Source organism: Vipera ursinii (assembly GCF_947247035.1).
Source record: "Vipera ursinii genome assembly, chromosome: 1".
NCBI lineage: Eukaryota > Metazoa > Chordata > Lepidosauria > Squamata > Viperidae > Vipera > Vipera ursinii.
The window spans coordinates 116,832,984-116,859,026 of NC_139512.1; the positions used below are offsets into that span (position 1 = coordinate 116,832,984).

General features: G+C 39.5%; 2 protein-coding genes across 2 annotated transcripts; both read right to left on the reverse strand.

Moving 5' to 3' along the window:
* Positions 1-431: 431 nt before the first annotated feature.
* Positions 432-1,729, reverse strand: LOC310639533 (olfactory receptor 5J3-like; the record flags this gene model as incomplete). Its single annotated transcript, XM_083361283.1, has 2 exons — positions 432-578; positions 938-1,729. 2 exons carry the CDS (start codon positions 1,727-1,729, stop codon positions 432-434), a joined length of 939 nt encoding a protein of 312 aa, XP_083217409.1.
* Positions 1,730-12,641: 10,912 nt separating this feature from the next.
* LOC310639612 (olfactory receptor 5F1-like) lies at positions 12,642-13,580 on the reverse strand (the record flags this gene model as incomplete). The annotated part of the gene is made up of 1 exon (XM_083361394.1): positions 12,642-13,580. One exon carries the CDS (start codon positions 13,578-13,580, stop codon positions 12,642-12,644), a length of 939 nt encoding a protein of 312 aa, XP_083217520.1.
* Positions 13,581-26,043: the final 12,463 nt, after the last annotated feature.

Sequence of the window (26,043 nt, forward strand, 5' to 3'; positions counted from 1 at the left end):
ATCCATTGTTGCAGCATTTGATAATGATACTAACAAAAAAAATAGAACACATATCATTTTGAAACTTATGGAACCATAAGGTAAAATTATAGCTCTCTGCTACCTAAACTTGAAGAAATAAAACTATGGACCTATGATAGAAAAGAAGTAGTAAAAAGAAAATGGTTAATTCATAAGCATTGCTTTCAAAAACTAACTTGACAATATAATTTTATGTAAATATTTCCAAGTGGAATGAAATCCAGTTAGAATTCTATATGCACACAACAGAGAAGAAGCCAAAATGAACTCATGGATTTTTTTTTCTCAGTAGGCATGCAGACTATTGTGTTTCAAGAAAATATACACCTATATAAATATATTCTTTTCCAGTGTGTAGTTTTTGAAAGACAACGATATTTCATGTAAATGTTCTTTGTTAACAGTCTCGTTTAAAAATAAAGGGACACAGCTTTTTTTTGTAGGGCTTTTCTGATGGCAGTTCTGACCTCCTGGTTCCTCAGGCTGTAAATCAAGGGGTTCAGCATGGGGGTCACCACTACATAAAATAGGGAAGCCATTTGGTCTACATGGTGAGACTGTCTAGAGCAGACACGTCAAACACAAGGCCCGGGGGCCAGATCCGGCCCGCGAAGTGGTTTCATGCGGCCCGCGAAGCCATCCTGGAAACAGTGAGGGAACGGCCCCCAATGCCTTGGCCCTGGCCCAGAGACCCTCCTTCTGCCAGAGACCCTCAGATCTGTCCCACTCCTGCCCAGACCCCCGTAGGCACCCTTGATGCAAACGATGTAGAGCTGGCCTTGCCCACCCAGTAGGCCATACGCACTTTAGCCACACACACTTTAGCCATGCCCACTCAGTAGGCCACACCCACCTGGCCCCCTGAGGGCAACCACAATGCTGATGCGGCCCTCAATGAAATTGAGTTTGACACCCCTGGTCTAGAGCTTGGTCGTGCATACATAAAGCTAAGACATCCATAGAAAATGACGATGACCATGAGGTGAGATGTACAAGTGGAGAGGGCTTTCCGATGACTCTTGGAAGAGCGGTCCTTTAAAATGGTGACTAGGATGTAAGTGTAAGAGGTAAGAATGGTCAGTATAGTTGTTACTACATTGAACCCAACAAGTATAAACATCAACACTTCATTAAGGCTAATGTTTGAACAGGCAAGTTCTAATATAGAAGGAACTTCACAATGAAAATTCTTAATGATATTTGAGCCAGAATAGGGTAATAAGGATGCAGCAGCTGTGTGTACTAAAGAATTGATAATCCCAGCAATATAAGAAAATGCTATAAGTTGGACACGTTTTTTGAGGGACATGTTGATGAAGTAGAATAGAGGATTGCAGATGGCTACATAGCAATCATAGGCCATCACTGCTAGGAGGTAGCATTCTGTGGTGCCAAATAGACCATAAAAGTAAAGCTGAGTAAAGCAACCTGCAAAAGAAATAGCTTTATTCTCTTTTAAAAGATTGGATAGGAACTTTGGGGTGACAGATGATGAATAGCAGATATCCAAGAATGATAGGTTGATGAGGAAAAAGTACATTGGTGTGTGCAGTGGAGGACTGGTCCAGATTAGAACAATCATGCCCATATTTCCCACCAGGGTGATGGCATAAACAGCAAAAAATATCACAAAGAGGATGAGCTGCAACTGTGGATCATCAGTTAACCCAGTGAGTATGAATTCTGTCACCTGTGTGCTGTTCCCCATTACAATAACACTGTGGAAATTGAAAGAATGCAGTAATTAATATTACATGTTGTCTTAAACATTTTGAGTGCACATCAAGTGACAATACTTAAAAAAAGCACTGAATCCTACATATACAATGCCAAGGTCTTGTGTCTGAATATTGGATTTTTGGAACTGGAATATTCTTCATTGGCCAAGTGTGATTGGACACACAAGGAATTTGTCTCTGGTGCATAAACTTTCAGTGTACATACAAACAACAAAATTATCTAAATTAAGGGACCCAGAGGGGTGTCTTAACTCGTATCATGAAATATCAATATTCTTCCAACCTATTGTCATTCCTTCATTATTATTAGTGAAGGACACAACTAGATATAAAGTACTACAAGGTAGGCAGTGAAAGGGATGAACCCATGTGATGTAAATTAAGGGATCAAGAGGGGTGTCTTAAAGAAAACAGCATCCCATTTTTTGTAGAACACAAGATCTGGCATAATTGTTTGTCCACAGCTATTAGAATAATATGCATAAATACAGAATTTACTTACCAAACTATACTAAGCTCAACTACATCTTCCACAGTTTAAAGCATATTCTTCCTGCAGTTTACTTTTGGTTGTGGATGAATAACTTCCATGTGAAACCAACTGCCACATTCAGGAAGCAATTCAGATATATTTCAGCTTCAGCTAGTTTTATATGTTCTTATTAATATGGTAAGCAATTTTTCCCTGCTGTCTTTGGGACTATGCAGGAGGACTTAATTCTACAGAGAAATCCTTGGTATTCCCTAAGTAGTTCAGATCTCAGGCACAATACCGTACATAACATTTATTCTAATAATTACAAAGGGAACTCCATCAAAGCTAAATTATAATGTTTTGACTATATGACAGAACAAATCACTTACAGTCCATTTCAAAGCACAGATTTCTCTGCAAAATGTCACCTTGATCTGACAGGCTGTTTGTCCCACTTCGTTCTGAAATTCCCTGCTGATTGTGTCTTCTTGCCTTATGAACCCATGAATACCACGGAAATGCCAAAAATATTCTTGCAGCAATAAATTTAAACTGACAAACTCTAACTTTCAGTATTCTTTTTCCCCCCAGCTCATCCAGTCCCAATGGAGTGAAATTTAAGGAAAACTGAATATATGGCGTAAGTCCAAGTTATCTATGGGGCTTCCTTTCCTTGAGGACATCTAGTTGTCCTTCCAATTTACATAGTTCCTCATCCCTTTTCTTAAACATTGCCACCTTAAGGAAGCTAAGAGTGCATTTCTGTGGCAGCCCTTGCCCTATACCACACTGTTCCCCCCAGCTTTCTGAAAGCACTGAAGACCTGATTTTTTTCCCCATGTGTTGAGATAAGGATGAGGTGATCACATGTCAGAAGTTTTAACTTGGTCTCGGATTTTTGTTTCTAATGTTCATGGTTTTAGTAGTTTTAATGGAATTTTTATGTTATTTTATTATTACATTGTTTTAATTTTTGGGAGCTGCCCAGAGTTTGATATAAGATGAGTGACCATATAATGCTTTAAATAAATGCAAGTATAATATTATTTTTTCACTGGAAGAATTATTTTGGAATGTTACCAAGAAAATATCTATAAATAAGTATAACTATTTTTTTCTCATCAGCTTTTTGCTTTTCCTGCCATCTATTTATTTCATTCTTCCTGGAAACCAAATGATTATAGCAAAGCCATCATAGACACCTTTTATCATTTCTTCTTTATCTCTAGGATAATAATCTATTATTGAGAACACCTATTTTAAATACCTATTAAATATTCATAAACATTCAACATAAAACCCAACTTTTGGTAAACTTCTGATTTCATCTTTGTGAAATTGCTTCCCATGATATACTGCTATTTAAATTACATAAAGTTCCTTGTGACATTTTCATCTATATTTTGAAAAGTCTGTAGTTTGGGGGCTACATGAAGACAAACAGCAGTCTTTTTTTCAACAGAATGAGAAATAGATGCTACTGCAAAGTTGACATCAAGCAGTCTCTTAGTCATTTTGGTTCAAACATTCAGTAGTAGATGAACTTTCATCTTGTCTTTCAAATGTTGCAACATTATGTTTCAAAGGTATGGGAAAAATATCCCAAGAGTAGTCTATTGGTGAAACCATTGATATAAATGATAAACTCCATTTTTTTCATTTAGATTCCTGAAAGAGTTGAATAATTGTTGAAAACAAACAAAAAACAAAGAAAACCCAAGGAAAAAGTAATGGGCAATTAAAAAGCAGAATGGGTAAGTATATTGGAGGACATGAGGATTCTAAGCCAGGGCTTTTCAACCTTTTCACCCATTGTACCACTTTTAGGATATGGCAACATCAGAGTACCAGGTCGCCTAGCAAGTTGTAAAAAACTTGATGACACCCCCCCAAAGGAAAAAAAAAAAGATGAAGTACAGGTAGTCCTCAACTTGCAACAGTTAGCTTAGTGACTGTTTGAAGTTAAAATGGCACTGAAAAAAGTGCCACCAAGCAAGGTTTTCATTGTTGTGAGCATTTCTGTTGAGGATTGGCAGCGGGGTGTAGGGTGGGGGAGGTGTTTGATTTTTATTTCCCCTGTCTGCTGGGTGGTTGCAGCAGGTTTTGGTCACTTCACATGACCCTGGGATACTGTGACTGTCATAAATATGAATCAGTTGCTAAGCATCTGAATATAAATCACAAGACCCTGGAGATGCTGCAACATTCCAGCTGATTGGTGCTTCTTCTGGGCTCAGCAGAAGCACCACGATCAGTGCTGAGCTCCAGCTGGAGCCTGGTGCTGATCCTGGCACTTCCACTGAGCCCTGACAGCCCTGCAGCTCCAGCCATCTCTCACTCAGGCTTGTGTGGTGCTGCCATTCCCCTCCCCTGCTACCACTTTTCTAGGATGGTCGCGTACCACCTGCCAGGTGCCAATGTACCACAAGTGGTACCCGTACCACTAAGCCATCCTTCATATGATTACACTTTCTTCTGCCAGCATACCTAATCTTGATCACATAAAATTGCAGTTCATCCCACTCTCCATCATAAATACATTAGGAAAACCTGGTTATTCTTCCAGTCAGACTGAGGCTATCACCAAGATATTAACATTTGTTACCGTACTGTTCTTTGGACTAAATATATTAATTGCCTTGGAAACCTTTATAGTTTTGAATGCCCCAGACAACAGGCTTTTAGAGACTGAACAATCCCATTTTATCCACAATTAAAAAAAAGAAATTTGGAAGAGAGAACTGAATTTTCCTATACCATAAAATCATTGGTCTCAACTTTTAAAAAACATTAAGTACATTTATTAAGGATAGCATTTACAAATATAAAACAAGAGCAGCAGGTAAAAAATATCTTCCTTGGGTTTAATGGACTCAGTGGAAATTTTGCTCTAATCTTACATTGGAGATGTAATACATGCATATGTAAATCAGTAAACATCCTTTGCTCTTATTCTTGAGAGCTCCTTATTAATTAAACAGTTTTCTTGTGGTTCTAATATGAGGAAATTAAAATGCAAATGTCTCATTGTTCTTGTAATTAAGTTGTTGTTTAATATTTTTAAAATATTTTATTATTTTTAATTTTCATTGCTGTTATAGAATTATTGTTATTAAAGATGCACATGGCCTGAATTGTACACTTTTTTTGAATAGCTGTATAAATTAGCTAAATAAATAAAATCTGAAATTTGTAACTGTAACTTAACTGTAATAATATGTGGGAATGTCAATGGGAGATGGTGGGGAGAGAGATGCTGCCTAGGGAATGATCAGATAAGAGAGGACATAGCCCTCAGATGCATAATGGGCAAAAAAAAGAAACTCAGAAGGAACCTTGCTTACTTTGCAGTCTATAAAAAAGACAGTGAGAGATTTATACTGTCAGACTTAAAAGATTGTTAATATAGCCTTACAATGAAGTAGAATTATCTCATGAGGTCAAACTTCCTGGCTGGTCTAATTGGGAAGGCTGACATCAATTCTGCAAATTTCATACCAAAGAAGTAAATTCAGGAATAGTCTCTGATGGATGTTTATATGTGCTTCTTCTCCTAAGGGAGGAAGTATTACAGATGTGCCATGACAACAAATAGCAGAGCCCTATGTGAGTTTAGGTAGCTCTATATCTGCATTAAGAATTATGTTTCTTCTTGTCATCTCTTTCGTAGAGCAAAATCAATTTCTGGTAATCCAACTGGATTATTGTAACCACTTAAGATCCTGTTGCAGCCCTGGGATATGCTTTCTCTACATTTCATCACAGATGTTCCTCCAGTGAGAGGGTATATTACACACTGATAGTAGTGGATTTATAAAATTGGTCCATTTTGTTATCCAACAGTCCAAGAAACAGTTCATCTTTTTTGGGGATCACGCCTTAAGATATAATGGATTGGTCAACTATGTGATCACAAAATTGAGGAAGTCAGTTTATTTCCAAATTTTCAAACTTCCTCTTGCACTTATTAAATATTAAAATTCATTTCTCTTTGCACCATCCAGATGTGAACAGAGAAATTGGGAAGTTATCCAACTACTGCAACAAGATTTAAGGTGCTATATTTCTTACCAGCAAGACAACTGGACTTATGCCATACCTCTTTGCCGAATTTGCTTATGACAATATGCTATACCCCTGTATTAATATGTCCCTGTTCCAGGCAAATTTTGTATTCTAGCTATGGATTCATCAAAAACCAGACAAAAAAAGCAATGTTCCTTGTGCCACAGATTTTCTGCATGAGAGGCAAGGAGGCCAAAGCCTCTTAAAGGAACAGTTTAAACTAGCAAAGGCCACATGCAAGAAAGCAGCAGAAGCCAGTAGACAAGGGAGAACAGAGGACTATTTGATGTGTCTTTCTATAAGATTTCTCACTTCTTCAAGGCCTTCCAAGGAGCTAGACTAAAATTTATTGGCCCTTTCCCAGGGAGTAAGCAAATCAAATGAAAATGATTGGTGTCTTCAAAGAAGCCTTAATTTTATAAGGTTTCGTTTTAATATACTGTACATATGTACTGTTAGTTATGCATGTATTATATTAATGTGGTCTGTATTTTTAAAATTCTGTGATTTGTTCTTAGATGGTAAATAAGCAAGTCAGTTAAATAAACAAATATATAAATAGAAGCAAGCGCAGATTTAAAACTTCAGTTATTCATTCAGTGATCTAAAGGTCCTGCTCATTCACATACCCATGCATATCTGCCCACTCAAAGCCAGGCTTCCACAAATACTGAGGTGGGGTGCCCAATGTGTACATTACCAGACAGTTTTTCTTTATTGTGATGATTCCAAAGCGTTACTATACATTTTACACTTTCCAACAAGATTTGACCATTCCAATATTGGTGCTTTTCTTACAACCCTGGTTTTTTTCTTCTATTTTCCATTTTATGTGCCATATTGACTGGCAGATAATTAAAAAAATAGTATGGTGCAGAATGTCATTGGCCTTATTAAATGATGATATTAATGGTTTGGCCAGTCCCTAATTTTCTTCCATCAGAATCCCATTGCCCTCCAGCTCACATGGAGTTTTATCCTCTGCACTCAGTTGCAACTTTATATCAGATGGTCATTTTTACAAGTATTGAGAAAATATCCAATGGTGGGATTCGAATATGTGAACAACCGGTTGCCTGTGTGGATGCTGCTTATGGAAGTCCATTCTGGACCTGGGCAACAAAAAATTAGCTTACTGGTTCTGCCGAAGTGGTGCGAACCAGCTGAATCCCACCACTGAAAATATCCCAATAACAGTCTACTGATGAAACCATTAACATGAATGATAAGCTCCATTTTTTCATGACTCATGACATTAGGAACTATGGTGGTGCAGTGGTGAGAATGCAGTATTGCAGGCTACTTCTGCCGACTACCAGCAATTTGATCCTGACCAGCTCAAGGTTGACTCAGCCTTCCATTCTTCTGAGGTCAGTAAAATTAGAATGCAGATTGTTGGGGGCAATCCCTCCTTAACCAGGAGGTGAGAGAGGATCCCTTGCAGGGTCGTGACGAGGAGTTTAGCCAACATCTGTCGGACAAAATCGCTCAGATTCGGACCGGTTTGGACTCTGACTGGGCAGAGTCTGACGATCAGGACATGGGTGGTCTTATCGATGTTATCTGGGAGGAGTTCAATCCTGTGACTCCAGAGGAAGTGGACAGGATTATGGGGAAGCTGAGCTCCACCACGTGTTTATTGGACCCGTGCCCTTCCTGGCTGGTTTATGCAGCTCGGGAAGGGACACGAGGCTGGCTCCAGGCAGTGATATCTGCATCTTTGAGTGAGGGCAGTTTCCCCACTGCCTTGAAGGAGGCGGTGGTGAGACCTCTCCTCAAGAAGCCTGCCTTGGACCCAGCTGTATTAAACAACTTTTGTCCGGTCTCCAACCTTCGCTTTCTTGCGAAGGTTGTTGAGAGCGTGGTGGCGCATCAGCTCCCTTTGGTCCTGGATGAAGCTGATTATCTAGACCTGTACCAATCGGGTTTCAGGCCCAGGTACAGCACGGAGACGGCATTGGTCGCTCTGGTGAATGATCTCTGGAGGGCTCGGGACAGGGGATGTTCCTCTGTCCTAGTCCTATTAGACATCTCAGTGGCTTTTGATACCATCGACCATGGTATCCTGCTGCGGCGTCTCAGGGGATTGGGAGTGGGAGGCACGGTTCTTCAGTGGTTCTCCTCCTACCTCCTGGGACGTTTGCAGTCGGTGTTGGCAGGGGGACAGAGATCGACCTCAAGGCCTCTTGTTTGCGGAGTTCCTCAGGGGTCGGTCCTCTCACCTCTCCTGTTCAACATCTACATGAAGCCTCTGGGTGAGATCATTCGTGGTTTTGGAGTTGGGTATCATCAGTATGCTGATGATACCCAGCTTTTTATTTTGACCCCAAACCACCCCAGTGATGCCCTCGACATGATGTCCCGTTGCCTGGAGGCGGTTCGGGTCTGGATGGGGAGGAACAGGCTTTGGCTCAACCCTGACAAGACTGAGTGGCTGTACGTGCCGGCATCTCGGGAAACTCAGATTATCCCATCTCTTACTATGGGGGGTGAGTTATTACCCCCCGTAGATAGGGCCCGCAACTTGGGAGTCCTCCTAGACTCACAGCTTTCTTTAGAAGATCATATAGTAACTGTGACTAGGGGGGCCTTCGCCCAGGTTCGCCTGGTGCACCAGTTGTGGCCCTATCTAGACCGGGATGCCTTGCGTACAGCCACTCATGCGCTCGTGACCTCTCGGTTAGACTACTGCAACGCTCTCTACATGGGGCTGCCCTTGAGGACCACTCGGAGGCTCCAACTGGTGCAGAATGCAGCCACGAGAGTTGTGTTGGGGGTCTCCCAATACTCCCATGTTACACCTCTGCTCCGTGAGCTGCATTGGCTTCCAGTTGCCTTCCGGGTGAGATTCAAGGTGCTGGTAATGACCTTTAAAGCCCTACATGGCATGGGTCCAGAGTACCTTAGGGAGCACCTGCTGCCGGCATCAACTTTCCTCCACCCAGTGCGCTCCCACAGAGAGGGCCTCCTCAGGGTGCCACCGGTCAGAGAGTGCCGACTGGTGGCCCCCGGGGGAGGGCGTTCTCTGTGGGCACGCCGGATCTGTGGAACCGTTTACTGGTTGAGCTCCGGATGGCCCCCGACCTTCGCTCCTTCTGACGTGATCTAAAGACCTATTTGTTTGAACAAGCCAGCCTGGTCTGATGGGTTTTGGGATTTTATCATGTTTTTATGTAAATTTATCTGTTTTATTGGGCATTATGGTTTAATCTCTTCTTAATTTTTGTATTTCTGTATTTTAGTATTTATTGCCCTGTTCACCGCCCTGAGTCCTTTGGGAGAAGGGCGGTATACAAATTAAATAAAATAAATAAATAAATAAATAAATAAATATGCTGATGTTGTAAACCTCTCAGAGAGCGCTGTAAAGCACTAGGGAATGGCATATAAGATTAAGTGATATTGCTATGACTCCTAGCCTAAATAGAGTACTGGATTACCCATCACTATGAATGACCATCAGTCACTGACTATCCTAAGGAGCAGATAGCCTTTGTTGTAGTCAATGGACCATAAAAAATAACTCTGATTAAGACAACTAATGAAAGGAATTATTTATTCTTTCAAAAGCGCGGTATATAAATCGAATTAAATAAATAAATAAATGACACTTTGGGAACACTACTGTGTCAGCAGAGTAATTGTTGTTCAATAAAATAAGGGAAAAGTATGCTGATGTATTATGAGGAAGGTGAGACACAGTTAATGCAGAATCAGGTCCAGAAAGATATTCTTGGATTAAAAAGTATTTTTGCAAGGTTTTTAAATCCCGTGCCAGTTTTGAATGTTTGGCAATCAAACTGAATAATGCAAATAAACAAGCAATGAAATATTTGAGCTGAGTTATAGTTACTATATATTTTATAACAATTAACCAGGACAAATTAGTTACTTCCACATCTTTTAAATCACAGTACCTTTCCAGTAGATTGCTGAATTGACCCATAAATTCTTGAGTTAGTTCAAATGAGGCTTTTATTATATAACCACACTTACTAATAAAATATTATTTTGAATATTATTTTGAATGATAGGTACTCCATGAGTTACTCTCCCATCTTCCTGTTACTACTGTATTTTATTTTATGTTATATTTTTGAAAACAAAACAAAACAACAGGAGGAGATAATGTTGGGGATCATGCATTAGGAAATACCCTCTGAATGCTAGGATGTTACTGTCACATGCAGTAGTTTTATACCCAAGGAAATTCAATACAAAATGATGTAATAATAGTTATTATATATCATCATCATCATCATCATCATCATCATCATCATCATCATCATCATATGATGTGCCTGACTCCCAGTGGACTCTGATGCATTCTTACACTAGTGTAGATTCTGATCTCCTGAGTGTTGATAGAGTATAATAAAACCTGAAATAGCAATACTATTCTTCTCCATTCTGATATATATGTATATATGTTGTACTTTGACAATAAAGGTTCATTCATTCATTAAACTATTTTATTCTTTTTTAATGGACCACTGCCATTTGAAACTTCTGAGTGTAACAACAGAATTTTGCAAAATATAAAAAAACATGAACACATCTGTTCCTACAGATCCTTGTATCTTGTACTTCGTGATATTTTTATAGAGTAACACAAAACATTCCACTGAATTGGAACTTGAACTGAAATTTGCAACCTGTAATTAATAAACGCAGGGCTTTTTTTGTCATAGAACGCACCAGAACACACCAGTTTTTGATGGATTTTCCAGAGTTGCCTTGAACAAAATCCTAGTCTTTTATATACACTAAAAATTGAAGGTTTTTTTTTTTAACTACAAAGGTAAACCTTGTAGGCAAGGCGGATTGTATGATGTGAATTCTGGCACCTTTTTTCTTCTTCTTCAAAAAAAAAGCATTGAATAAATGTATGGCTACTTTTTATTGGGACTGATTTATTACATAAGGTTTGTGTTATAGCTAGTCTGACAACAGAAATTGATTGCCCAGGATCATAGATAAAATAATTTTGATTACAACTATGACACAAATATTGCTGAAGGTATTACTACCAATAATTTGTCTTTTAAATGCTGGCTTTGTGAAGCTTCTGATAATATCAAATGGTAGATCGATTAAATAGTACATTCTGAAAAACATATAATGGACATCGTGGCCTTATTAGATATAGGAAAAGCCCTTGTTACAGTACAAATTAGATCTGTGGAACATGTTAAAAAATGGATTTAACTTATTTTTGGAGGATGCCTTTCTATTTTTGTTGTTTTAAAGGGTTCTTTTATATTGGTTTAATTACTGTATATTTACTTTTCTAGTGCTATATCAAAATTATAAAAAACCAAAAACCTACACATCCTTCCTTCTAGAAGAGTATATTCTACTGTGAACAGGCAGGACAAGAGACAAAGTCCAGAAGTATTCTTTGGGGGACATGCAAAATCTCAGCTTTGTCCTTTCTCCAATTCACATTAATTGTCTTTCCCTTCCCTTCCCTTGTCCACAAAAATTTGCTAAATGCCTTCATCAGTTTGGAATCCCTAAATTTTGTCATACTTAATAAAATGGGACTCCTTTGTGTTGTCTTGCTTTATTGCTGTTGATCTTAATTCAACAAAGGTTCTTTTGGTAGCAGACGTTGCCTACACAAAAGGCACAAAGATTTGATTTCCCTTCTAATTTTCACATGTTCCCATGGTCAGTTACTTATAAACATATTCATAAATTCCCAGTGCCACTGTTTATCACAGCATGTTTTGATCTGAGTTTACAGATTATTTCCGCTTGGAATAGATAACCTCTCCTTTCAAAGTAGATTTCAGGAAGCTTGTTAAAACAAGCTGAAATAACATATGTACCATCTAATATTTATCCTTACCAAATAGAAGCACATTTGGCTCCAACTGGCATTTGCTGTGGTACTGAGGTAAAAAGAGCAATAGGTGTGTCTGATCTGCTTGAAGACTGCTATCCAGCTATGAACACTGAAAAGGGAAGATCGGCCTGGATTAAGCCAGATATAAATGCCAGCTTTGTTCTAACTTGAAGAACTTATTCTCTCTATTCTTTTTCCTCCTGTTTTCCTCCCGTCTGTGCTGTGTTCCTTGCTTTGTAAACAGCAAAGAGCAGTCTGTTATTTCTGTTATTTATTGATAACAATAAATCAGGCATGATAGCTAACCCAAAGTAGGATATGTTTTCTTTAGATTTCAAATTTCATTTTTTGAACTCAAAAGTAAATATATAGTTACTATCAGAGCCCTAAGGAAACTGAACAGCATAGTGGTATATAATTTAATGATAAAACCATTTGCTAATAGAACAGGCTTTATGTAAAACTAAATTTTGCCCCAAAGAAATGACTCTTAGAAGTGTTCAACATGAAATTTCTTTTCTAGCATATTTCTGAAAGCACGCCTTACCTCCTGGTTCCTCATGCTGTAAATTAATGGGTTGAGCATGGGGGTCACCACTACATAGAACAGTGAGGCCACTTGGTCTAGGTTATAATTCTGTCTAGAACTTGGCCGTACATACATAAAGCTGAGACATCCGTAGAAAATGGTGATGACCATGAGGTGAGATGTACAAGTAGAGAAGGCTTTCCTACGGCTTGCGGCAGAGTGGATCTTTAAAATGGTGACTAGGATGTAAGTGTAGGAGGTGAGAACAGTCAGGCTTGTTATTATTAAATTGAAGCCAACAAGTATAAAAACCAATAGATAATTAAGACTGATATCTGAGCAGGAAAGGGCAAAAAGGGGAGGACCCTCACAATAAAAACTCTCAATGATGTTTGGGCCACAGAAGGACAGTCTAGTTGCAGCCATTGTGTGAATGGAAGCATTAATGATCCCAGCAATGTAGGCAATCGCTATCAGCTGAACACACTTTCTTTGGGACATTATCATCAAATAGAGTAGTGGACTGCAGATTGCCACATAGCGATCATAGGCCATCATAGCTAGGAGGTAGCTCTCTGTGGTGGCAAATAGGGCATAAAAATAAAGCTGAGTAAAGCAACTTGCAAAGGAAATTGACTTCTTCTCTTTTAAAAGATTGGATAGGAACTTTGGGGTCACGGTTGTTGAATAACAGGTATCCAGGAAAGATAAGCTGGTGAGGAAAAAGTACATTGGTGTGTGAAGTTGAGGACTGATTCTGATTAAGACAATCATGCCCACATTTCCCATCAAGGTGATGGCATAAACAGCAAAAAATATCACAAAAAGGATCAGCTGCAAGTGTGGATCCTCTGTCAACCCAGTGAGTATGAATTCTGTCACCCATGTGCTATTTCCCATTAACACTGTGAAAATAAAAGAAATACAATACTCAATATTACATGTTCTCTAAATATATCACCTACATAAGAATCCATTTTTGTGATCTGAAATAGGATGTTGGAAGGATTAAAAAATAGATTCTAAGAAGATAAAAAAAACTGGGTATGCTACTGTCAGTAGTCTGATTATATTAAAAATTATGGTTTATTCATGATTATTACTGAAGAACAATCAAATCAAATGCTGTAAATGATAGGAAGCTATTTTGGGTGATCCAAAATAAGCACTTAGAAGGCAGACTTGGAATTATATGTATAAAGAATAACTATTCCATCATTAATACAGAACAATTTTGAGATTCTTACACTATCCTGATAAACCCCAAAGCCCCCAAACATCCTCAACTTACCGAATTACTCTGAACTCAAACACATCTACAATAGTTTAATGCATTCCTTCTTTTCTGGTTGTGGATGGATTGCTTCTGTTAAATAGTGGGTTCTTTGTTGCAGGAATGAAGACGAGGTAGCTGAGTACAGGGAAATTCATATTTTATTTCGTGCAGAATCTGTACTGGCAAATGGCTGCAACTAGCCGCAATATATAGTCTAGCCCCTAGGTGGCAGCCAATAGGTTTGAAGCAACCATTGCCACCTAGGGATAGCCAATTATAGCGCTGGAGACTTGTAGTCTGGGTTGCTGGAGAGCTGTTAGCTGCTCCAGCAACCCACGTGGTATTACTCATGAGCCCAGTACATAACACCCCTCCCCTCTTAGATCAGACAATATTAACACAACTAGTCTCAATGCAATTATCAAGACTCATTATCAAAACACACTAAAATAAAAGTAATAGAAAAAAAAACAACCCATATAGGTTACAACGTTATTAAATGACATCTGAATGAATAGGCTTCAAAGATAGCACATTTAGACAGTTATAGCACTAGTTTCTGTAGCATAGTGGCATACAGCAATACAACAATATTATAGCTCTTTATTTTACAATGTAATCAGCGAGATATGAAGGAGGCTTGTGTGCCCTAGTGGAACGTCTCAGAGTTCCACTCACTTTGTGGTCTACCAGCTTACCCAGTGGGCTGGGTAGACTTGTGTCCCTTGGTGCTCCTGAGTCAAGGGGATTAGATGCTCTCTGGCTGGCCTCTCCAGGTTGGCCCACCTCAGAGTCAGACTGATCAGCAGAGTAGGCACAGGGGTTGCTGAAGTTCGGATGGCTTGCTCCTTCAGGGGATCCATGTTGCATTCCAGGACTCCCCACTTCTCCCTCTGGTTCTACCTCAGTTATGATGGAAAAATCTAGAGAGTCCATGTGAGGGCTGGCTTGGCCGCACGTTTGAGGACCTTGGGAGGGACTTATGATGCAGTCCTCATTTAGTGGCCATTCTGGAAACCGTTTCCTGAACTGATCAATGTGTCGTCTGACAACTTGCCCTCCCGCCAACCCCACTTCATAAGATACGAGTCCAGATGCCTTGGTAATTTGACCAGGAACCCACAGATTCCCATGCCCATAGTTCCTGGCCCAAACCCAATTGCCCATGTGCAACCCCCTTGGGGGTTTTGATTGAGAGGCTTCTGCTGCCACTCTATCTGGATGCAACCTTTCCAGTTTAGTGATCAATCGCCTCCCCCAACGTAGTTCTGCAGGACTTTTGCCTGTAGCAGTGCAGGGCGTAGAATGCTGGCAGAATAGAAAATCTGCCAATCTGTGACGCCAGTCACCTGTGACAATGCGCTTGAGTGATTCCTTCATTGTCCTCACCATGTGTTCAGCTTGACCATTAGAAGACGGATGAAAAGGCACAGGCGTTGCATTTCTGATGAGATTAGCTCTAAGGAAGGCCTGAAATTTAGCAGCAGTGAATTGGGCCCCATTGTCTGAAACTAAGACATCTGGCAACCCATGTGTGGCAAAAGGTTTTCTCAGCACCTGGATGGTCCTAGCAGCCATTTGGAGTGGCTATCCACTACTATAAGGAAGAGCTGTCCCTGAAAGGGCCCAGTGTAGTCTATGTGAATCCTAGACCAGGGAGTGTGCATTTCCTCCCACCTAGTGAATTGGAGCCTGTGGCATTTCAGGCCTAGATTGCTGGCATGTGTAACAACCATGGACTTGTGCCTCAATGTCCTTATCAAGGCCAAGCCACCAAAGGTAGCTTCTAGCTAAAGCTTTCATTCTGACAATGCCTGGATGGCCTTCATGTAATGAGTGTAAAACCCTGTCTCTTAGGGAAGTGGGAATTATGACTCTGTTTCCCCATAGAATGCACCCCTTGTGGGCAGATAACTCATGCCTTCTGACAAAATAGTTTTGAAATTCAGAACCTGGGCTTTTATCCAACCAGACCGTGTATACCCATGACAATACTCTACTAAGTATTTTATCGGTGGCAGTTTCAGCAGCAATGTGCCCCGCATGAAGGGGAAATTCAGGTATGTCCTGTATGGACAGTATTTTAGCAGCTGGATCTGGTTCCATTAGTGGCAGTGGTAGCCTGCTGAGGCCATCAGCATGGCCCATTTCTTTGCCCAGTTTGTGAATCAATTTAAAAGTGTATGCAGATAGAAAAATAGACCATCTCAGCATTCTTGGTGAAAGTATGTGGGAGGTTTGTTTGTCTGTTGTGAAAAGTCCTAACAGAGGTTTGTGGTCTGTAAAGACCGTGAAGTCCCAGCCATATAAATAGTCATGGAACTTTTTTATTCCAGCAACGATGGCTAGGGCCTCTTTGTCAATCTGAGCATAGTTGTACTCAGCAGAGGACAATGTCCTTGAGTAAAATGCTCTAGGGACCTGTGTTCCATTTTTTTCTACATGGCTTAAAACTGCCCCTACCCCATATGGTGATACATCACATGCAAGACATACTGGTTTAGACTCTTTGTAGTTACAGTGGACTTTTCTGACAATAGTGCTTTTAAGTCCTATTGCATTGAGTGCAATAGAGGAGTGGGAATCTGCTTCGGGGATAGGATATAAAAATGTGTCAAACAGCTCTGTAAGGTGTGGCTGAACTCCTGAGTGTGTTTCAGTCCACCAAGCCTTTGCAAATGCTTCTTTTGAAATAAAACTTTGTTGCTGGAATTCCAAGTGAGTTTGTTTTGGATCTTGAGCCATGTTCCAAACAACTTGGGGGCTTGTCCTGGGATATCTAAACAGTCCCTGGATCACCGGGAGTGTCCAGCCCTAAGGGGACAGGCACGTCTATTTTGGTGGTTTCCTGAAAGGTGACCACCCCCGGCCCAGTACCCATGAAGAACGGGATGCTAAATAGTGGATTCCAGGAACAAAGGAAGACAGGTAAAAAAAATAGTGTTTTTTGGATGCCCTGAGGGTTCTGGAAGACTGGCAAGACATACATACACTAGGTGTGAATGTCCTGAGGGTCTGAAGGACTGGCAAGGCAAGGAGGTGGGTCAAGTACCAACTGCCGGGGAAACTCTGTACACAGACCCAGGTAAGAAAATCAGGGCATTTTCACAGTTACCTGGGCGGCTGGGTGGGTAGGCTGGTGTGAATCTGAGACCTGTGAGAGGGTGACTGAGATGCCCTGAGAGCCATAAGGGCTGGCAAGGCGAAGTGAGAGAGGACTCCTGAGTGAAAAGGAAGAAGTGAGGTGGTCTCACTAGGTTGGTAAGGATAAGAGAACCAGACAGTTAGCACTGAAGGGTAATAGATTTTCCAAGAAGCCACAAAAGGATCAAAGAGGGGACTCCCAAGACCAGGGAGAAGGAACTAAAGATGAGGGAAAGGGAGAGAATGTTTTCATCCCTCCTCACAGACCCCTGGGGAAGATCCTGGCTGGATGGAATCATCCTCGTTATAGTAGAATGGTAAAAGATTTAGATAAAGACCTCATGATTCAATACTGTTATTTTATTTGGGGACAAAAACAAATAGATGAAGGAACTCAGTGACCACAATTAGGTAGTTTTAATTACTTCATTTGAAGGCAAGGTTGGCAGAATAAACTATATACTTGAGGTAAAAGTAAAAATATTCTGATAAAGTATTGCTGTTTTAAATGTTAGCAGGATGGGATGGAGTTATCTGGAAAATACACCTGGGATAAGAGTAAAGGTACCATGACTCAATATTGTTATTTTAAGTGGCCAAGAAATCCTATTAAAAGTATTTTGCTCAAAATATGGAAGTTTTAAAAATTGGTTATGTCAAGCACTAAACATATAGGTTAAGAAAAGAAGTTTATATGCGTGTTGGATCCCAGGCAATATATAGTCCATTTGTTTTAGAGAAGTGTGGAGGTAGTGAATGTGTTTCTGTGTTGTGTCTAATAATAATTAATAAAAATGCCTTATTTACAAATAAAGATTTTTTTAAAAAAACCAAAGGAGCTCATTGGCTTGTGAACAGCTCCTTGTAATTGTAATAATAGTTACTGATTTGTTAGAAGAAAGTATGAAATAAAATATCTGTATTTGAAATTGTTTATGCAAGCAGTTTGAAAGGAAGTGAATGTGTGGATATGCTGATCATCTGTCTCTGTGTGAGAGAGAGTTTCTCCCCCACCACAGACTATGAAAGAAACAGTGAACTGCAAAAAAAATTGTTTATTGTTGCTGTAAAAGTGAAATGAAAAAGGCAATATACGGTAAGCGTTTGCATGAGAAGAGTCCCATGGAGGATATGTGAGAGAATTCATGGAAATGCATGTGAAGAAGAGAAAACTATTTTGTTAGCGGTGAGATTTTTGTGTAATTCTTCTTTTTCTGTCTCCTCCCACCCTTGCTGGTTGTGTTGCTTTAAGAAAGAGAGAGACAGAAAGAAAAAAGAGGGGGAGGGTGTCTGATCTTTTAAACTATTTTTTTTCCTGTTTAGAATTCTGGTTTGAGGAAGCTGGGGTGGATGTGAAATATAAAGTTTTAACCTACTTAATGTAAATTTGTTTCCATCTGAATGGAATCTGATTAAATTGAAATTTGACTAAATTTATATTAAAAGCAAAGAGTTGATAGTAGAGTTTGATACAAAACTATTTCAGTAACTCAGAATATCTTATTAAGCTTATTTTTTGTGTAGTTCTTGTTGTTTTATATTTTTTAAAAAGTTTTTATGTCTGTGTGCAGGACACACTGATAGAAAATAATACCTAAGAGAATTAAAGGAATTCTAATTCAATCCTTGTTTAAAACGAAGGAGTTGACAAAAAAATTGGATTATAAATGAGCTATGTTGTTTTAAGTAAAGATTTGTGTGTAAACAAACTCAAGCAGAGTTTGGTGAGCATTCCTTTGTTTGCTCTTTACTAAGTAATTTGTTTGTAAATACGGACAAAGGAATGGCTAGAGGAAGGGCGTTTTACCCAGAAGTGGGGGGGGGGGAAGGCAGCCAGTGGCATTTTTGTCTAAAATTGACATTTGGGGAAGTGTTAGTAGTTAGCATTTTTTATCAAGTGTGTGTAAACACTTGTTCATAGCAAAGTAGTTGGGGGAATAAAGAAATAACTCGGACACAGAAGCAGCCATTTAAGGAGGGATGGTTGATACTTTTCTATGGTTAATATATGGTTGGTTATATGATAAGTATGATATGTAAACAAATATATAAAATGGTGAGGCTATTTCAATGGATTCAAGTTGATTTTAAATTACCTCAAGTGGGAAATTCCACAATATGAAACTAATGACATGTTTATGGCCCAGGCTGAGGATTAACCTTATTTTAACTGGGGTTTTATTTATACAGGGACAAATTTAATTTTTTTAAAACTTGTTTTTAACTTTTGTATTTTGGTTTTTAATTCCCTGTAAACTGCCCTGAGTCCTTCGGGAAAGGGCGGTATATAAATGTAATAAATAAATAAATAAATAAATAAATAAATAAATAAATACATACATACATACATACATACATACATACATACATACATACATACATACATACAAGATACTGGGGCTGTTTTCTACTTTGTATTTTCTCAGCAAGCAAGGATTGCTAGCCCACATACCTCCATTGGAGTTTGCTGTTCACAAGTTCCAGCTTGGTGATTGGGTCCTGATAGAAAGCTGATGTGAAGAAAAACTTACTTCAGCCTGGGGTGGTCCCTACCAAGTCCTCCTAACAACTGAAACAGCAGTTTGGAAAAAAAAGAAAGGGTGGAGCCAAAAGAGTGAAAAATAATTCCTGGAGAAGACCCCCTGTGAATGAAAATTACCGAAACCTGAAGTGGTCATTGTGGGGTGAAGAAATAATAGCCTGGGTTTGCTTGTGATTTTTGTCATTGCAGGAGTAGCAGCTTTCTGGCTTTTTCAATCTGAGTGGTGGCCTATGCTGTACCATCCAAAGGATTCCAGAGGAAGCTGTGGACCTCCACATTCTACAAACTTCTACATAATGTGTTGGTTCTGTGATTGCAATGGTGTCACTGAATGTTCTTATCACTGTTGTGATTGTGGACTGTGCATGTGAAGAACTTTGTGACATAGTAATAGTGGAGCATTGGTTAAAAATATGTAAAGGTCTGACATCAACAGACTCTTTAGCCCACATACCCAATTATAGGAGAAATTGAAATTTAGGCAGCAGAAACACAAGCTAACTTAAATTCAGTTATATTGGGAGATAGTGAGATTCAAATTCCACGGAACATAGAATGGATAGATTTAAGGCTAATCAAACATAAGAGGACTGCTACAGAGATTAAGAGAAACTGCCATTACTAAAAGAATTTCTTTACAAGAAACCCCCTTACACCATATAAAAATGAGGAAATGTGTTTGAGGGATAACAAGGAGGAAGAACAACATCCCAGACCCTTTTATAACTGGGATTATTATACCTTAAGCTTGCTTGCCAACATATAAGTATGTAACGTAGCTCATATATGCAAAGTGTATTTTTTGTTTGTTTATAAATTTCTGAAAGGATAAAGAAAAGAGGGTGGATTGAAAGGAATAAAAGTATTATTCAGAAATTTCTAATGAGTCTAAAGGTTGAAGAAGAAGCCTGAAGATCAGAAATAATATTTTATCTAAGTATTGACAAGTACAAATGTGAAAAGAAGTTACAAATTGTAAGAGGAAATATCGAAACAACCATAGGAGATGGACTGTGGTAACAGAAAATTAATGGTGAAAGATAGGGTATGGACAAAGGGGCTTCCTGGAATATGGGAAGGACAGTGGTTTTAGGTGGTCCGGAAAGTTTATCGGATGATTAGGGAAGAAGCATTGAGTGCGATAGGGGAGTGAGAATCTGCGTGGGGGATAGGATATAAAAATGTGTCAAACAGCTGTGTAAGGTGTGGCTGAACTCCTGAGTGTGTTTCAGTCCACCAAGGCTTTGCAAACGCTTCTTTTGAAATAAAACTTGTTACTGGAATTCCAAGTGAGTTTGTTGTTTTGGATCTTGAGCCATGTTCCAAACACTTGTCATTTATTTAACCTTCTTACTATTGTGATAGTTTTATTAATCCTTTTCTTCCCTCTATTTTTAAAAAAGTTTTTGAGCTCCAATTCCTTTTTATTCTTTACTGGGGGGGGGGGTCTTCCCTCCCTTCCTGTTGGGAGCTCAATCTTAATTGTTGCCTTCATTTCTGTCGCTCGCTGCTCCGGCCTCTTTGTTTTCTCTGTTGGCTCCCTTCTGCCTTTGGTGTTCGTCTCTGCTCTGGTCAGGCCTCCTTTCAGCTTTCCAGTCGGCTCAGCTGCTCTGTCTGGACTGCTCTCCTCAGCCGGCCACTCAGCTTGAGAAATCAGAGGGGTCTCTGGCTCGAAGCCTCTTGTTGCTTTTGCTGCTGCGTTTCTCCCCCACCCCCCTCCAATTCCTCACAGCCGACGGATTGCTGTAGGCCTTTTGTCCTCTCCTAGGCCAGGCTGGCAGGAGGCGGGGGAGGGACTGCTGATCTCGCTGGGGAGGGAACGCTGATCCAGTCCTCCACCTGAGGCAAGTCTCCCCTGGGGAGGGCTGCGGGGCTGGAAGGAGGCAGGCAGAGGGCTGTGGGAGTCGGGCTGTCTGTGCTTTGCTGGGGCCTGGGTCGGGTTGCCTGGCTGCCCCCTCGAGCTGGGCTGCCTAGATTGGGGTGTGCGCCTAGGCCCTAGGCCAGGGGTAGGCAACCTCGGCTCTTTTATGACTCATGGACTTCAACTCCCAGAATTCCTGAGCCAGGCTGGCTCAGGAATTCTGGGAGTTGAAGTCCATGAGTCATAAAAGAGCCGAGGTTGCCTACCCCTGGCCTAGGCAATTGCTGAATAAATGCTGTGACCCATCGGTTCGCTGCTTCCAGCGGTCTCTCTCCTTGTCTGCTGTTCAGATGCCGGTTCGCTGCTCTCCGTTGCCTAAGCGTTGGGCTGCTTAGCTGTGCTCCGGAGATGGCGCTCTCGTTCTCCGTTGCCGGCTGCCTCCGACTCCACTTGCAGCCATTCATTCGCTGTGCTCCTGTTTGCTGGTGTTTGCCTCATTGCCCCAAATTCTTCTTTTCCTTTATTTTTTTTCTGTCTTCCTTATCTAACTTCTTGCTTCTTTTTCCCCCCTTCCCCCCCCCCTCCTAGTACCTTCCTACTTAGTTTGGTTACTTTTCTCCCCCTCATCCGATACTGCTTCCTACGCTGCCGCCAGTTTACTCCGAACTTTTCTTCTTGCGTGTCACTCAGGCCAGAAATCTATTGCAAAAATGGTGGGACAACCACCTTTTTGCCAAACTAGAAAAAATGTACATTTGACCTGCATGGCTCCAGCAAAAGTACACGTTATTCTATGGTGGAATACTCCCTCCTTTCCAGTAATGTGAAAGAAGTGTAGCATCTTCTGGGTTTTGCTAACTTCCACACGAAATTCATCCTGAGTTTCGTTGAACTTGTAAAATCACTCTCCCAGCTCCTAAGAAGGGCTTAACAACTCTCCTGGTCAATTGGTGTTTCAAGAGTTAAAACAGCTCTTTGCTTCTCATCTGCTACCCTGACCCCTCCCACCCCTGTGTTGTGCAGACTCCTCAGATGAGGAAATATGAGCAATTTACCCAACAGTGGGGACCACCTACCAGAAGAAGCACCCATTCTAGTTCTTATAGACCAGGGGTCTTCAAACCTGGCCCTTTTAATGCGTTGTGGACTTCAAGTCCCAGAATTCCTCAGGCATGCATGAAGTCCACAAGGCATAAAATGGCCAGGTTTGAAGACCCCTGGCACAGACCATAAGAATTTAGAGATTCTGCAAATGCTTAATCTTTCATCTTTTGGCAAATCAGGTGGGCACAATGACAGATTAGTCAGTTCCACATATTTGAAATCATAGTATCTTTCACAGAAGATTGCTGAATTAATTGACCCATAAATTCTTGAGTTAGTCCAAACCGGACTTGTAGTATAAAACCCCAATTACTAATAAACTGTTATATTGAATTATACAGCGCTCCATGAGTTACTCCTCCATTTCCCGGTTGCTTCTGTGTTTTATTTTATTTTATTCTTTTATTTTTGAAAACAAAACAATAGGAGGAGATAGTGTTGGGAATCATCCATTAGCAAGTACCTTCTGAATACTTGGATGCTAATGTCACATGAAATGGTTTTATTCTTGAGGCAATTCAATACAAAATATGATAATATGTAATATACAATCATATTTATAATAAATTAGATGTGCCCAACTGCCAGTGATTCTGAACTCTGATGTGTTCTTACACTAGGGTGGATTATGATCTCTTAAGTCTTAACACAGGATAATACAACCTGAAACAGCAATGCTATTCTGCTCAGTTTTGATATTTTCCTGTTCATGTTATTCTTTTTTTGCCATTGGAAACTTCTGAGTGTGTAAAAACAGAATTGTGTAAAATAATAAAAAATAGTATGAACACAGCCGTTCCTACAGATTCTTCTATCTTGTAGTTTGTGATTTTTTGTTTATAAACTGATACAAAACATTATTAATTTTCTTTTACAGATAGATAGTCCTTGACTTGCAACCACAATTGAGACTGGAATTTTGGTCACTAAGCAATGTGGTTGTTACGTGAGTCATCCCATGACTGGTCCCAATTTCAGAAACATTTTTACCATGGTTATTAAGTGAAATAAATTGTCATTGTTAAGTGAATAACACGAGTTCAGTTTCCCCATTGAATTTACTTGTCAGAAGCTGGCTGAGAACATCACAAATTGTGATCACATAACCACAAGATGCTGCAATCCTTGTAAGTGAGAACCAATTGCCAGGTGCTAGAATTATAGTCACATGGAGGTGGGGGGTGGCTTGATGGTCGTTAACTTCGAGCACAAGTTGTAAGTCACTTTTTTCAGCATAATCATAATTTTGCACCATAATTAAATGAAAATTGTAGTCAAGGACTACAGTACCCATACTAATTCTTTTATTTAGACTGAGCCAATCACCAAGATATTAACATTTGTCACTACCAGCAAACATCACGAGTACTGTTATTTTATTTCTCGCTCCCATAAAAAAACCCTGATTGCAGAGCAAGAGAAATTCACTTTGTTCTGCACTGAGTTGTTTCCATAAAACTTCACTATGGTAAGGATTCTAATTTTAATTGGTCTCTAAAATAATCTGGCCTACTTAAGCCATAGTTAATCATAATCTTCAGGCACGTTTTGAAATATGAATTAAGTCCACCTGATCAGACTCATTGGGAAGCAGGAATCTTTCCAAAGCAGACTGGATCAGAATGTTATTCCAGTAAAAGTTAAGAATAGACATAACAATAAATCTTGACAGTAATTTTATTTAATTTCCTAGTGAAGTTCTGTTCCTGCAAATTTTATTCACTTAGCTGAAACATAAAAATAGTATAGCATTTTCTTCACTTCTGGTGTTGGAGAATGAGGAGATTTGGGATTTAAGTCTTAGTCAAATTAAGGAAGGGCTCATCAAATAAGAGATTATGTAGGGTTGTCTCACAAGTCATTGAACTGGATCTGAACTGAAATTTGTGCTTTTTGTAATTAATGAATGGCTATTTGTTTTTGGGAATGATTAATTTCATAAGGTTTCCATTATAGCTGGCCTAAAAACAGAAATGCATTGCCCAGGATCATAGATGAAATCATTTTGATAGCAACTGTGACACAAATATTGCTGAAAGTATTACTGTCAATAATTTGTCCTTTAAATTCTGGCTTTCTGAAGCTTCTGATGATACCAAATAATTGGTAGATAGATTAAATAATATATTCTGAAATATATATAATGGGCATTGTGGCCCCATTAGATATAAGAAAAGTCTTCAATACACTACAGATTAAATTTCTGGAACATATTATAAAAATGGATTCTCATCATACCTAGAATTTTGAAGGATTCAAAAAACTATGTCTAAATAGCAATATATACAGCTAAAGTATTTGACACAGTCTGCTCTGTGAACTGTAATATCAACTGCCTTGGAAATGTCTATGGATTTGAATGTGTCAGATCAAGACTTTTTTACAGAATAAACCAACAATGCCATTTCATACGTAATGAAGAAAAAATATTAGCAAGATAAAAGAAATTTGGAAGATTGAACTAGATTTTCCTATATTATAAAATCATTGGGTCTTAACATTTAAGACCCAATGATTTTATAATTTTTAAAGATGTTAAATGTATTTATTACATTACTTTAAAAGCATATATATAATTAATACTAGAGCTCTAGGAATCAATACAGCCTATTGATTTATTGTTTAATAAGACACCATACTAAAAACCATTTACTACTAGAACAACTTTTATGTAAAATTAATTTTGGCAAAAGGCAATGACTCTTAAAAGTATCGCAAATGACATTTTCTTCCTAGGATATTTCTGAAGGCACTCCTTACCTCCTGGTTCCTCATGCTGTATATTAATGGGTTGAGCATGGGGGTCACCACTACATAGAACACTGAGGCCACTTGGTCTAGGTTATAATCCTTCCTAGAGCTTGGCCGAGCGTACATAAAGCTACCACCGCCATAGTAAATGATAATAACTATAAGATGAGATGTACAAGTGGAGAAAGCTTTTCTACGGCTTGTGGCAGAACGGAACTTTAAAATGGTGATCAGGATATAAGTGTAGGAAGTGAGAATAGTCAGGCTTGTTATTGTTATATTGAGCCCTACAAATACAAATAAAAGCAGATCGTTAAGACTGACATCTGAGCAGGAAAGAGCAAGAAGGGGAGGAGCCTCACAATAAAAATTCTTAATGAAGTTTGGGCCACAAAATGATAGTCTAGACATAGCGGTTATGTGTATAGAAGCATTAATGATCCCAGCAATATAGGAAATCGCTATCAGCCAAACACACTTTCTTTGCGACATTGTAAATAAGTAGAGCAGTGGATTGCAGATTGCCACATAGCAATCATAGGCCATCATAGCTAGGAGGTAGCACTCTGTGGTGGCAAATAGGGCATAGATTGGATAGGAACTTTGGGGTCACGGTTGTTGAATAACAGGTATCCAGAAAAGATAAACTGGTAAGGAAAAAGTACATTGGTGTGTGGAGTTGAGG